The 14036-nt window shown below is 52.6% G+C and overlaps 1 protein-coding gene across 2 annotated transcripts in view; it reads right to left on the reverse strand.

Moving 5' to 3' along the window:
* The window catches only part of PPRC1 (PPARG related coactivator 1), a 33086-nt gene extending 24561 nt beyond the window's left edge, over positions 1-8525 (reverse strand). The window contains exon 1 of one of the 2 annotated variants that reach the window (XM_073552879.1): positions 8480-8525. In XM_073552879.1, coding sequence (XP_073408980.1) covers positions 8480-8482 — 3 coding nt within the window. In that variant the 5' untranslated portion in view covers positions 8483-8525. Of the gene's footprint in view, positions 1-4969; positions 5251-8479 lie in introns of those variants that run through there. The other variant, XM_073552878.1, reaches the window with a different exon arrangement.
* Between the last annotated feature and the right edge of the window lie 5511 nt (positions 8526-14036).

Consider the following 14036-nt stretch of genomic DNA (forward strand, 5'->3'; position numbering starts at 1 on the left):
GAGCGAGCCATGGACACAAGCGGAAGACGGTCATCATCGCTGCGTCTGACAGGTGAGTAACGACCGCCGCTGCATCGCTGGTGAGATCTGCCTGTTTGGCAGCTCACTAGCGACCATTTAGCGATGCACTAGGTCGTATCGTTGTCGGGATCGCTGGTGCATCACTAAGTGTAACAGGGCCTTTAGTCTCTCCCATGGACTCAATTCAATAACTCAACAGCCAAGCCAGCCCCCTTCTCTGTGAATGTATCATCCATGACTGTGAGACAAGGGGATGGCTTAGCTAGTCTTCATGAGCACGACTGTGATGGGGACTGCTTGGATCATATCAATAGCTGAGCCAGCCCCATTTACAGCAATACATCATCCAGAATGGAGAAGGGAGCTGGTTTAGGTATTGCACATGAGCACTGCCATGAACTTAAAACTGGCTGGGTAACTTCACAAGCCCATCCAGCCCTTTTCTTTGGCAAATCATCATCCATTACTGTGAAAGTAGCTAGTCTGGCTGCTGAATAAGAGCAGAGAGCCAGCCCCCTCAACTCACTGCTTTGGCCATGTACAGAAACAGGAACCTATGTACTTTATAAAGAACAGGACCAGGAATGCTGTCGAACCTGAGATGGGAGAGACCCTCGGCACAGAAGCCTATGTGACACTTCAAAGACTTTAAGCCCAAAAGTGGAACATCTCTTCACATAAACAGCGAAAACAAAAACAAAAAAAAAAAAAAAAACATCCTGACAAATAATATAAGAACGAGACGCTAATTCATTGCACTGGCAGCAAGTCATTGTTTCATGTGAAGCAGTAAAACATTACACCAAGTGACTCAGGAAGCAATTATTACAAGGCCAAAGTGTGGGAAATTCAACTTAAAGGGGCAGCACTGTGTAATGCTTCGTGTCTCCTGTGGTGGCGCTGTGGAGGAACTGAACACTTGCACAATCTAGTGGGTGCAACTACAAGATCAGCAGCGGAAGGGGCGCCGCATTACACTGCCGAGATCGGAGATAGCTCTGATCTCTTCCATTAATTTTAATAAACAAAATGCATTAATTGCCAATAAAATTGGCAGGGAAAAAAAAAAAAAAAAAAACACACACACACACACAACAACCCCAAACTGCCAGTAGTTCTGGCACATCACTAACTTCGATGTCAACATGAGAGCAGCTCCACGCTCGGCACATGTGTCTGCAGCAGGGGTGTGTGCACATGGCCGGGGTCCTCCCCACACCACTAACACCAGACACAGGAGACAGAAATCCACACATCAGCAGTCTGGAGTGGACGCCACACCCGCTGCAGACACGTGGGACCCCGGCGTCTGCTACGATAACATATGGAAAGAGCCGGCCGCGCCTGAACCAGCACGGGTCCTCCAGTACAGGTGTATATAAAGCTGCACTTGGAGCACTGCTGAAGGGGACAGGGAACCAACAAGAGCTCTCCCCATTATCAGTGCAGGACGTCGCACTCCAGAGCGCCCCACCATAACTGGCAGGCAACACTGACCCATTAGTCTTTCACCTGCTGCAATATTACAACTCTTAGCATGTCAGGCAGCTAGCTGGGCATTGTAGTCGTCCAACAGTTAGAAAGCGTTTCTATAATGCTCCAGGGTGGCCAAAAAAAAAAAGAAAAGTATCACGCCAAGTAATAGCAGCCAGACCCCCATGACCAGTCCCGGCAGTCATCCAGGGCTGGAATGAGCTAATTTCTGGGGTCCAAACTACAGAGGACTCCTGAAAACCGTATTAAGTGTGCAACCCCGGCCATAGTAGCGTTATACTACCGCTGGGCTGATCATCTGGAGACAGTCCACGAGTCCAGAGCGCTGGGGGGGTCACCTACACGGCAGAGGATGAGCACTACAAATGCACATCTGCCTCCTCCCATCACGCTTCCCTGCAGGGCTCCCCAGGTATCCGACTACTCCAAACATACAAGGAACAGGATGGTTGTGGGGGTGAAAGCGATTATAGAAGGGAGGAGGGAGGTGCAGCTGCAGGATTGGAGGAACTGTTATTAATAGGAAAAGTTATAAAATGATTTATAGACTGGGAAAAGAAGTCGGCCGGGTATTACTCCTCCAGTATTAGAGGCGCTGTTACAATTATTAGTGGGTATAATGATATTATAGATGGGGGAGGAGGGAGGTGCAGCTGCAGGTTATTACTAGGGCAGGATTACAGGCAGCGTTAACAACAGGAATTTAATTATTATCAGAGAATTACAGACCGAGGAGGTCCAGACAGATACACGGTATTACAGATGTGTGGGAGGCAGAGATATTATATGGTATTACAAGTTTGCAGAGGGGCAGCGATATACAGCAAGACAGATGTGCAGAGATTACACGGCATTACAGATGTGCAGATATGCAGCGGTACAGGTGTGCACAAAGGCAGATACACGGTACTACAGGTGTGCGGAGGAGCAGATATACTCGGGGGTCGCACCGGCGGGGGGCATTACTCGGGGGTCGCACCGGCGGGGGGGGGCATTACTCGGGGGTCGCACCGGCGGGGGGGGGGCGCATTACTCGGGGGTCGCACCGGCGGGGGGGGGGCGCATTACTCGGGGGTCGCACCGGCGGGGGGGGGGGCGCATTACTCGGGGGTCGCACCGGCGGGGGGGGGGGGCATTACTCGGGGGTCGCACCGGCGGGGGGGGGGGGGGGGCATGCATTACTCGGGGGTCGCACCGGCGGGGGGGGCATTACTCGGGGGTCGCACCGGCGGGGGGGGGCATTACTCGGGGGTCGCACCGGCGGGGGGGGGCATTACTCGGGGGTCGCACCGGCGGGGGGGGGGCATTACTCGGGGGTCGCACCGGCGGGGGGGGGGGGGCATTACTCGGGGGTCGCACCGGCGGGGGGGCATTACTCGGGGGTCGCACCGGCGGGGGGGCATTACTCGGGGGTCGCACCGGCGGGGGGGGGGGGGGGCATTACTCGGGGGTCGCACCGGCGGGGGGGGGGGGGGGCATTACTCGGGGGTCGCACCGGCGGGGGGGGGGGGGGGGGGGCATTACTCGGGGGTCGCACCGGCGGGGGGGGGGGGGCATTACTCGGGGGTCGCACCGGCGGGGGGGGGGGGGGGGCATTACTCGGGGGTCGCACCGGCGGGGGGGGGGGGGGGCATTACTCGGGGGTCGCACCGGCGGGGGGGGGGGGCATTACTCGGGGGTCGCACCGGCGGGGGGGGGGGGCATTACTCGGGGGTCGCACCGGCGGGGGGGGCATTACTCGGGGGTCGCACCGGCGGGGGGGGCATTACTCGGGGGTCGCACCTGCGGGGGGGGGCATTACTCGGGGGTCGCACCTGCGGGGGGGCATTACTCGGGGGTCGCACCTGCGGGGGGGGCATTACTCGGGGGTCGCACCTGCGGGGGGGGCATTACTCGGGGGTCGCACCTGCGGGGGGGGCATTACTCGGGGGTCGCACCTGCGGGGGGGGCATTACTCGGGGGTCGCACCTGCGGGGGGGGCATTACTCGGGGGTCGCACCTGCGGGGGGGGCATTACTCGGGGGTCGCACCTGCGGGGGGGGCATTACTCGGGGGTCGCACCTGCGGGGGGGGCATTACTCGGGGGTCGCACCTGCGGGGGGGGCATTACTCGGGGGTCGCACCTGCGGGGGGGGCATTACTCGGGGGTCGCACCTGCGGGGGGGGCATTACTCGGGGGTCGCACCTGCGGGGGGGGCATTACTCGGGGGTCGCACCTGCGGGGGGGGCATTACTCGGGGGTCGCACCTGCGGGGGGGGCATTACTCGGGGGTCGCACCTGCGGGGGGGCATTACTCGGGGGTCGCACCTGCGGGGGGGGCATTACTCGGGGGTCGCACCTGCGGGGGGGGCATTACTCGGGGGTCGCACCTGCGGGGGGGGCATTACTCGGGGGTCGCACCTGCGGGGGGGGCATTACTCGGGGGTCGCACCTGCGGGGGGGGCATTACTCGGGGGTCGCACCTGCGGGGGGGGCATTACTCGGGGGTCGCACCTGCGGGGGGGGCATTACTCGGGGGTCGCACCTGCGGGGGGGGCATTACTCGGGGGTCGCACCTGCGGGGGGGGCATTACTCGGGGGTCGCACCTGCGGGGGGGGCATTACTCGGGGGTCGCACCTGCGGGGGGGCATTACTCGGGGGTCGCACCTGCGGGGGGGGCATTACTCGGGGGTCGCACCTGCGGGGGGGGCATTACTCGGGGGTCGCACCTGCGGGGGGGGCATTACTCGGGGGTCGCACCTGCGGGGGGGGCATTACTCGGGGGTCGCACCTGCGGGGGGGGCATTACTCGGGGGTCGCACCTGCGGGGGGGGCATTACTCGGGGGTCGCACCTGCGGGGGGGGCATTACTCGGGGGTCGCACCTGCGGGGGGGGCATTACTCGGGGGTCGCACCTGCGGGGGGGCATTACTCGGGGGTCGCACCGGCGGGGGGCATTACTCGGGGGTCGCACCTGCGGGGGGGCATTACTCGGGGGTCGCACCTGCGGGGGGGGCATTACTCGGGGGTCGCACCTGCGGGGGGGGCATTACTCGGGGGTCGCACCTGCGGGGGGGGCATTACTCGGGGGTCGCACCTGCGGGGGGCATTACTCGGGGGTCGCACCTGCGGGGGGCATTACTCGGGGGTCACTACTCCTCACAGCAGCGCACGTGCCCGGCACACACATTACACGTGGATTGGGTCACACGGGCCGTGTCTCGGGCGCCGCGGGTCACGTTGTGCCGGTCCCGGCTGTTCTCACGTCACGGAGCCTCCACGTGTTTCCCCGGCCGCAGACACACGGAGGAGCCGCGGTGAGAGCAGCGCCCCCCGCCGCCCGGCCCCGGCACACACGCGTCTCTCCCATCCACGTGTCACACACAGCGGCTCCTGCAGCGCCCCGCGCCTCTCCCAGCGGCCGCCCCGGCTCCGGGGCTGCTCGGCCGGACGCCGCCTTCCCCGCACTGTACCTGGAGGGATCCTGCGGCGGTGAAGAGCTCCATTCCGCCGATGGTTAGCGTCCCGTCTCCAGCTCCCCACCGCGCCGCCATCTTGGCCCCACAGCTCCGATCCTGAGCCGGCAGCAGTGCACTGCCACCCAGGAACACGTGGTCCTTGCCGCATGGGAGGGGGCGGAGCCAGGAGTTAGTCACTGCCGGGAACACAGCGGCTGGGAGGGGAGCGCCGCCATCTTGGTTGTGGCAGAGAGGCAAATAAATCTCCCAAGATGGTGGAGGCGCAGCGGATTGTGTGTGAGATATAAATTATATATCCATAATTAATCCTATAATGGTGCAGTGGAATTACTGGGAACAGCTACAACTAAATGTAAACACTGTCCTCATGAGAGTGACTTATAAGAGCGACCGCCACCGCATCCCCATAAGAATAACCGTCACCATGCCCCCATAACAGCGACCTATAAGAGCAACTGCCGCTGTGCCCCCATAACAGAAACCACCAGTTCCCCCATAAGTGACCTATAAGAGCGACCGCCACTGCGCCCCCATAAGAGTAACCTTGACCCATAAGAAGGCCCGTTACTATGCCCCCATAACAGCGACCTATAAGAGAAACCGCTGCCATGCCCCCATAACTGTGACCGCCGCAGCGCCCCAGAAGAGCGTCAGTCACTGTGTCCCCATAACAATGTCCATTGCAAACAAACTGAGGGCACTACAACTATATATACGTACAGTATAGATCAGAAGTTTGGACACACCTCATTCAAAGCGTTTTCTTTATTTTCATGACTATGAAAATTATAGATTCACTCTGAAGGCATCAAAACTATGAATTACCACATGTGGAATTATATAATTAACAAAAAAGTGTGAAACTGAAAATACTGTATGTCTTATATTCTAGGTTCCTCAAAGTAACCACCTTTTGCTTTGATTTCTGCTTTGCACACTCTTAGCATTCTCTTGATGAGCTTCAAGAGGTAGTCACCGGAAATGGTTTTCACTTCACAGGTATGCCCTGTCAGGTTTAATAAGTGGGGCTTCTTGCCTTATAAATGGGGTTGGGACCATCAGTTGTGTTGTGCAGAAGTCTGGTGGATACACAGCTGATAGTCCTACTGAATAGACTGTTAGAATTTGTATTATGGCAAGAAAAAAGCAGCCAAGTAAAGAAAAATGAGTGGCCTTCATTACTTTAAGAAATGAAGGTCAGTCAGTCCGAAAAATTGGGAAAACTTTGAAAGTGTCCCCAAGTGCAGTTGCAAACACCATCAAGCGCTACAAAGAAACTGACTCACATGAGGACCGCACCAGGAAGGGAAGACCAAGAGTCACCTCTGCTGCGGAGGATAAGTTCATCCGAGTCACCAGCCTCAGAAATCGCAGGTTAACAGCAGCTCAGATTAGAGACCAGGTCAATGCCACACAGAGTTCTAGCAGCAGACACATCTCTACAACAACTGTTAAGAGGAAACTTTGTGCAGCAGGCCTTCATGGTAAAATAGCTGCTAGGAAACCACTGCTAAGGACAGGCAACAAGCAGAAGAGACTTGTTTGGGCTAAAGAACACAAGGAATGGACATTAGACCAGTGGAAATCTGTGCTTTGGTCTGATGAGTCCAAATTTGAGATCTCTGGTTCCAACCACCGTGTCTTTGTGCGACGCAGAGAAGGTGAACGGATGGACTCTACATGCCTGGTTCCCACCGTGAAGCATGGAGGAGGAGGAGGTGTGATGGTGCGGGGGTGCTTTGCTGGTGACACTGTTGGGGACTTATTCAAAATTGAAGGCATACTGAACCAACATGGCTACCACAGCATCTTGCAGCGGCATGCTATTCCATCTGGTTTGCGTTTAGTTGGACCATCATTTATTTTTCAACAGGACAATGACCCCAAAACACCTCCAGGCTGTGTAAGGGCTATCTGACCAAGAAGGAGAGTGATGGGGTGCTACGCCAGATGACCTGGCCTCCACAGTCACCAGACCTGAACCCAGTCGAGATGGTTTGGGGTGAGCTGGACCGCAGAGTGAAGGCAAAAGGGCCAACAAGTGCTAAGCATCTCTGGGAACTCCTTCAAGACTGTTGGAAGACCATTTCCGGTGACTACCTCTTGAAGCTCAACAAGATAATGCCAAGAGGGTGCAAAGCAGTAATCAAAGCAAAAGGTGGCTACTTTGAAGAACCTAGAATATAAGACATATTTTCAGTTGTTTCACACTTTTGTTAATTATATAATTCCACATGTGGTAATTCATAGTTTTGATGCCTTCAGAGTGAATCTACAATTTTCATAGTCATGAAAATAAAGAAAACTCTTTGAATGAGGTGTGTCCAAACTTTTGGTCTGTACTGTATATGGGATCACTAGCCACATATCTGAAAAGGCAAAATAGGAGGGGAAGACAAGAAGCATGTAAGCAGAGGCAAGGATTGCTATTTATAAGGAAATGACTAAGAATTATTGAAATGCAAAAATATAATCAAAACACTTTTACAATTAAAAAAAAGCCAAACAGACAACACACGAATCACAACTGGAGGGCCGTGCGCGGAGACTGAGAGGGCCGTGCGCGGAGACTGAGAGGGCCGTGCGCGGACCACCCAGACACCTCCACTGTGTGCACCGGGGTGTGCTATAATGAAGCGCGCGCTAAACGTATCCTGGAACGGGAACTATTGGAAATGATAATAACAGTCCGTGAATTATACACCAGAACAAGAACAATAGTGAAGAAGCTGACACAATGGGGCCCGAACAACAGAAATCCCTAATAGAAAGTAGGGTTGGCGGGAGGAAAGTAGTACCCTAAATAATGAGCACAGCGACCACAAATGGAAGGACACAAGGAACCCAGAAAAGTAGGTGGAGTAAGACCTGATGGTGGAGGCGTGAGGGTCACGGGGTCATCTCATGCTATGTGGCGGGAGAAGAGCTTCAAGGGGATCGCCACACTGCGTGGCTGCCTCAGGGGAAAGTCAGAAGAATGTCCACCACAGCGCCAGATGCAGCGCCCTCAGTAGAGCGTCAGCCGTCATGCCCCCATAACAGTGACATCTGCAACACCCCAGAAGAGCGCCAGCTGTCGTGCCCCCATAAGAATATTTGCCTCAGTGCCCATAACAGCAACCGCTGCTGTGCCTCCATACGACCGAACGCTGAAAAGCCCCAGTCATTGTGCCACCATCACATCTGCCTCAGTGCCCCCATAACGACGGCCACTGTGCCCCCATGTGCGACTGCCGAAGGGCGTCGGTCACCATGCGCCCATATTTGCCACAGTGCCCCATAACAGGGACCACAGCTGCACCCCCCATATGTACGACCGTCGAAGAGCCCCCATAACAGCAACCTATAAGAGCCACTGCCGCCGTGCCCCCATAACAGCGACCTCCATTTTCATAACCCCCTTGTACATAGAAATGGCGGTGACACCACACAGGGGGCAATGCTGCCAGGGCCGAGATCACTGCAGAAAACGTCTATGACAAAGTTATCAACTGTGATAAAGACCATTAACACCAGAGGATTACAGAGAGCCGCGCGACCTCCCCCCGCCCTGCAGAGCATCGCTCCCGCCTGTGTCATCCCAGTGACGTCACGGATATGGCGCGAAACCAGCAGCTGCGTGCCCGCTGATTGGCTGCAATGTGTGACGGCCACGCCCAGACGCTTGTTTTCCCGCGAAATCAGGGTTTATCTTTTTTTTTCCCGGGACTGGAGCGGTCCACATGGTCGTGCAGAGGAGGAAGTGAGGGGGGAGGGGCCGACTGCCGGGCTGCACCGGGTCACTGTAACCCTTTCATGCCTGGATGCTGTCAGCAGTGCTGGTTGTGCACTCTCTGCTCCGTCCAGTGGTTTTTTTCCTCCACTCCCTCTTCTCACGGACAGCCATCACTGTTTTTTTTCCTTAGCCCATGTTCAGGGCTTGTTGACGCATTTTACCATATAATGTTCTGAGCAATGGTGGGAAAAATGGTAATTAATGCAAAAACCCTGCACTTCCATCTTTGCTTTTTTTGCATTTAGTTTTTCCAGCGTCCATTGTGTTAGTAATGTGACTCTAGGGCCATTGTTATGCTTTTAATGGTCACAAAAAAAAAGTTCAGAGCTCTGTAAAAAAAAAAAAAAAAAAGTTGCTGATTTCTGAGGCCGGTAATGTTTTGCTTTTTTTTTTTTTTTTTTTTTTCTTCTTCGGTGGATGGAGACTATTTTTTCCTGTACGCTGTTAGGGATTTTTGAATGATATGTTTCCATAAATGTTATATTTTAATATTTGTTCATGACTGGGGTGCTCCAAGGTTTTTCTGCTTTATTTTATTTTTTTAAATACACTAAAAACGTTTTTTCTTTTACATTGGACGTTAATCTTTTGTGCAGCTCTCCGGCACAGTGTCAAAATAACCATCTCCTATATGGGTGTACCAAGATGGCGGCAACAGGGGCGGTCAGAAATCAGCACCCTGAGATTGTGTCGCAGGGGGAGGCTGGTCGGCTATGATGCTATAAAGGAGCCATGTAAATGCCGCTGTTAAGAGATTGACAGCAGCGGTCAGAACGCCACGGGCAGTCTCGATAGTGTGAACTTAGCCTAATGATTGTCTGCAGGAACAGTGATGTAGGGTGGAGGGTCCTGCAAGTTTGGGGCTGCATTTTAGAACATGTTGGAGATTTGGTCAGGATTAATGGTGTCCTCATGGCTGAGAAGTCCAGGCAGATACTTATCCATCATGGAGTCCCCTGATTGGCTCCAAATATTTTCTGCAGCCGGAGAACGACCCCAAATATCCATCTAATGTAATTATTAATGAGGAATCCAGGAAGTGATGATCCAGCCCCCACAGAACCCTGATCTAGCCCCCACAGAGCCCTGATCCAGCCCCCACAGAGGCCTGATCCGGCCCCCACAGAACCCTGATCCAGCCCCCACAGAACCCTGATCTGGCCCCCACAAAGCCCTGATCCGGCCCCCACAGAGGCCTGATCCGGCCCCCACAGAACCCTGATCCGGCCCCCACAGAACCCTGATCCGGCCCCCACAGAACCCTGATCCGGCCCCCACAGAGGCCTGATCCGGCCCCCACAGAACCCTGATCCGGCCCCCACAGAACCCTGATCCGGCCCCCACAGAGGCCTGATCCGGCCCCCACAGAACCCTGATCCAGCCCCCACAGAACCCTGATCCGGCCCCCACAGAGCCCTGATCCGGCCCCCACAGAGCCCTGATCTCACATCATCCAGTCTGTCTGGGATCACACGAAGAGACAGAAGGTTCCGCACAAGCCTCATACACAGAAGATCTGGGGTCAGTTCTCCAAGATGTTTGGAACAATCTCCTACTGAGATCCTTCAAAAACTGGGTACCAGTGACGAGAACCAAGAAGAACTGATGAAGGCAAATATTGATGACATTAGCATTTCTATTTTGCTCATTCACTTTGCACTTTGTCAATTGATAAAAATAAACTATCAAACTTCCATTTATGATAGATTCTTCTTACCGGGCAGCATTTTTTTCCACATCTTTCTAAAACGTTTGCACAGCGTTGTACATTTTTCATTTTTACATCACCCGACTTAAAATATTAAAAACGTAACAAAAAAAAAATACTGACCCACTTTGCGGCAGATTTACTAACCCTGTGTACATTTGTAGTCAGTGTAAACGTACACCGGATAGCCAGAAAGTGCGCTGTATTGATTGTAGCGGCTCATGCTGGATTATAGAATGGGGCATCCGTAGACCACATCGTAACATTTTTTTACACCATTTTTCTTTGACTTATAGTGTGCCAAAATTTTGCTCCACAAAGTTTTCATCCGAGGCCTCACGTTTCGATAAACAGGGCACAGAAAATGTCTGAAACACAAAACAGCTGTGGTAAGGTCGATTTTGCCTCCAGAATTCTCAGTTTAACAAATTTCCCAGATTAATTAAAAAAAGAATAAAACAAAAGGTTATTAAAAATTGCAAAAACAAAGTATTTTCTTATCACATCTAGTAATTGAAAGAAACACAACAAGGCATATGTGGCCCCATACGCCATGGACAGCTGATGGCCAAATGATGGTTTGGCTGATCAGTTAGCAGCTATCTCTCTTGGCCGCTCCATACATAGGAGCGCTCAGTTGCTATGCGAGAGCTGCTGTCAGACTCCTCAGGGGACAACCTACTGTGCTCTATGCGAGAGCTGCTGTCAGACTTCTCAGGAGACAGCCTATTGTGCTGTCTATGCAAGAGCTGCTGTCTGACTCCTCAGGATGGCCTACTGTGCTTTCTGTGAAAGAGCTGCTGTCAGACTCCTCAGGGAACGGCCTACTGTGCTCTCTATGAGAGCTGCTGTCAGACTCCTCAGGGGACAGCCTATTGTGCTGTCTATGCAAGAGCTGCTGTCAGACTCCTCAGGGGATGGCCTACTGTGCTTTCTATGCAAGAGCTGCTGTCAGACTCCTCAGGGAACGGCCTACTGTGCTCTCTATGAGAGCTGCTGTCAGACTCCTCAGGGGACAGCCTATTGTGCTGTCTATGCAAGAGCTGCTGTCAGACTCCTCGGAATGGCCTACTGTGCTTTCTATGCAAGAGCTGCTGTCAGACTCCTCAGGCGATGGCCTACTGTGCTTTACATGCAAGAGCTGCTGTCTGACTCCTCAGGGGACGGCATATGTTGCAGTCTATGAGAGAGCTGCTGTCTGACTCCTCAGGATGGCCTACTGTGCTCTCTATGAGAGCTGCTGTCAGACTCCTCAGGGGACAGCCTACTGTGCTCTCTATGAGAGCTGCTGTCAGACTCCTCAGGGAACAGCCTATTGTGCTGTCTATGCAAGAGCTGCTGTCTGACTCCTCAGGATGGCCTACTGTGCTTTCTGTGAAAGAGCTGCTGTCAGACTCCTCAGGGAACGGCCTACTGTGCTCTCTATGAGAGCTGCTGTCAGACTCCTCAGGGGACAGCCTATTGTGCTGTCTATGCAAGAGCTGCTGTCAGACTCCTCAGGGGATGGCCTACTGTGCTTTCTATGCAAGAGCTGCTGTCAGACTCCTCAGGGAACGGCCTACTGTGCTCTCTATGAGAGCTGCTGTCAGACTCCTCAGGGGACAGCCTATTGTGCTGTCTATGCAAGAGCTGCTGTCAGACTCCTCGGAATGGCCTACTGTGCTTTCTATGCAAGAGCTGCTGTCAGACTCCTCAGGCGATGGCCTACTGTGCTTTACATGCAAGAGCTGCTGTCTGACTCCTCAGGGGACGGCATATGTTGCAGTCTATGAGAGAGCTGCTGTCAGACTCCTCGGGGCACGGCCTACTGTGTTCTCTATGCAAGAGCTGCTGTCAGACTCCCTGGAGGACAGCCTACTGTGTTCTCTATGCAAGAGCTGCTGTCAGACTCCTCAGGGGACGGCCTACTGTGCTCTCTATGAGAGCTGCTGTCAGGCTCCTCAGGGGACGGCCTACTGTGCTCTCTATGCAAGAGTTGCTGTCAGACTCCCTGGAGGACGGCTTATATTACAGAAAACAAAAGAATCGGCCATTGGAAGTTGGACACCTCGGATCACTTTCGCCCCCAAAATCACCTTAGGACAGTTCAGGCCCCCATACAGGAAAACAAGAAAATATATTGAGGGCTACACTTAAGGAAATTTTAATACTCCATGTTATCTAAAATAGTGAATTATTTATTTGCTTTTCCAGTATACGAATTAGTGGGAAAAAAAATAAGGAACATAAACAATCCAGAACTGACAAACACACCATCAAATGCAAAATGATAATTAATTAGTAGGAGTCTAATTATATAAAAAAAATCCTTTAATGCTTCAAACATTAAATGTATTAGTGGAAAAATTATGCAGATAGAAAAAATAATGTGCATACAAAAAACGAAAATGAGAAACATTTAAAAAAGTCATCAGCTGGTCGTTAAAAAAGCAAAAACAATAGCAACTATTAATATTTAACATTTAGTAAATAGCTGCATCTAAAAATGTATAAATTAGCCGACTTTAGTGTTTAAACTGCTAGGAGGTGAAATAGTCGCCAACTGTGCGATAAATGTAATCAGGCAAACTGCGCAGACATAGGGGGTAAGTGGTGTAAATTCAATTATAGGGAGACAGCTGTAAATATCTGAATCAGCATTCAAAGAGTGTATCCTGGAAGTGAGGGAAGGGTGTTTTTTTGCACAAAAGACCTTGGTTTGATGCCATTAAGCTGAGGTGTACACATGGGGACTTGTATGTTAAGTATGCTAATTAGATGCACTGACCACCATTGTCAGATAACCTTTAAATAGTGTTTACCTTTTCAGCATGGCCCCTGGCTGAAGGACTGTCTAGAACTAGAACTTCACAATAGTCACACTGCCCATTTATTTATGTATTCATTTTATATTCTATTGCCTCCATTGAATCTCCATGCTCATTGATTAAACGTGTGAATATGGCTCTACAGAAAACACCTTTTCCTCACTTCAAGGGTTGTTTAAACTCTTTGCTGAATCAGATATTTACAGCAGTCACCCTATAATTGCATTTAAACCACTTGATCTCCCATGCCTGCACACTGTTTGCATGATTACATTTGTGGTAATTTTTTTTTTAGCGGCCTCCTGCTCGATCTGGAGCCAATGGCAACTTGTTGGATGAAGATCGATCTTGTGCAAGCCTAGATAGGTCCATAAGGGATATGGAGTCTTCTCAGCATCACTCCGTCAGCGGATACGATGTGTCCCAGATGCTCAATTTGTTTGCGGAAAAGGTGACACTATTGGGGCTTCACTTTCAGGCCATGTTTCTGCACCTGACTCACCATTTGCTCTATCTGCCGGAGGTGTTCTTCAAAGGTGGCCGCATAGACAATGATATCATCCAGGTAAATAAGGGTTGCTTCGAAGTTCGAAGTTCAGATCCCCCAAGCACTTTTCCATCAAGTGCTGAAATGTCCCAGGAGTAGTGTTGAGCATTCCGATACCGCAAGTATCGGGTATCGGCCGATACTTGCTGTATCGGAATTCCGATACCGACTTCCGATATTTTTTCAATATCGGAATTCGGCATCGGAATCGGAAGTTCAGTTGA

The sequence above is a fragment of the Dendrobates tinctorius genome, unplaced genomic scaffold, assembly GCF_039654945.1.
Source record: "Dendrobates tinctorius isolate UK_male_01 unplaced genomic scaffold, ASM3965494v1 ptg000196l, whole genome shotgun sequence".
Classification (NCBI taxonomy): domain Eukaryota; kingdom Metazoa; phylum Chordata; class Amphibia; order Anura; family Dendrobatidae; genus Dendrobates; species Dendrobates tinctorius.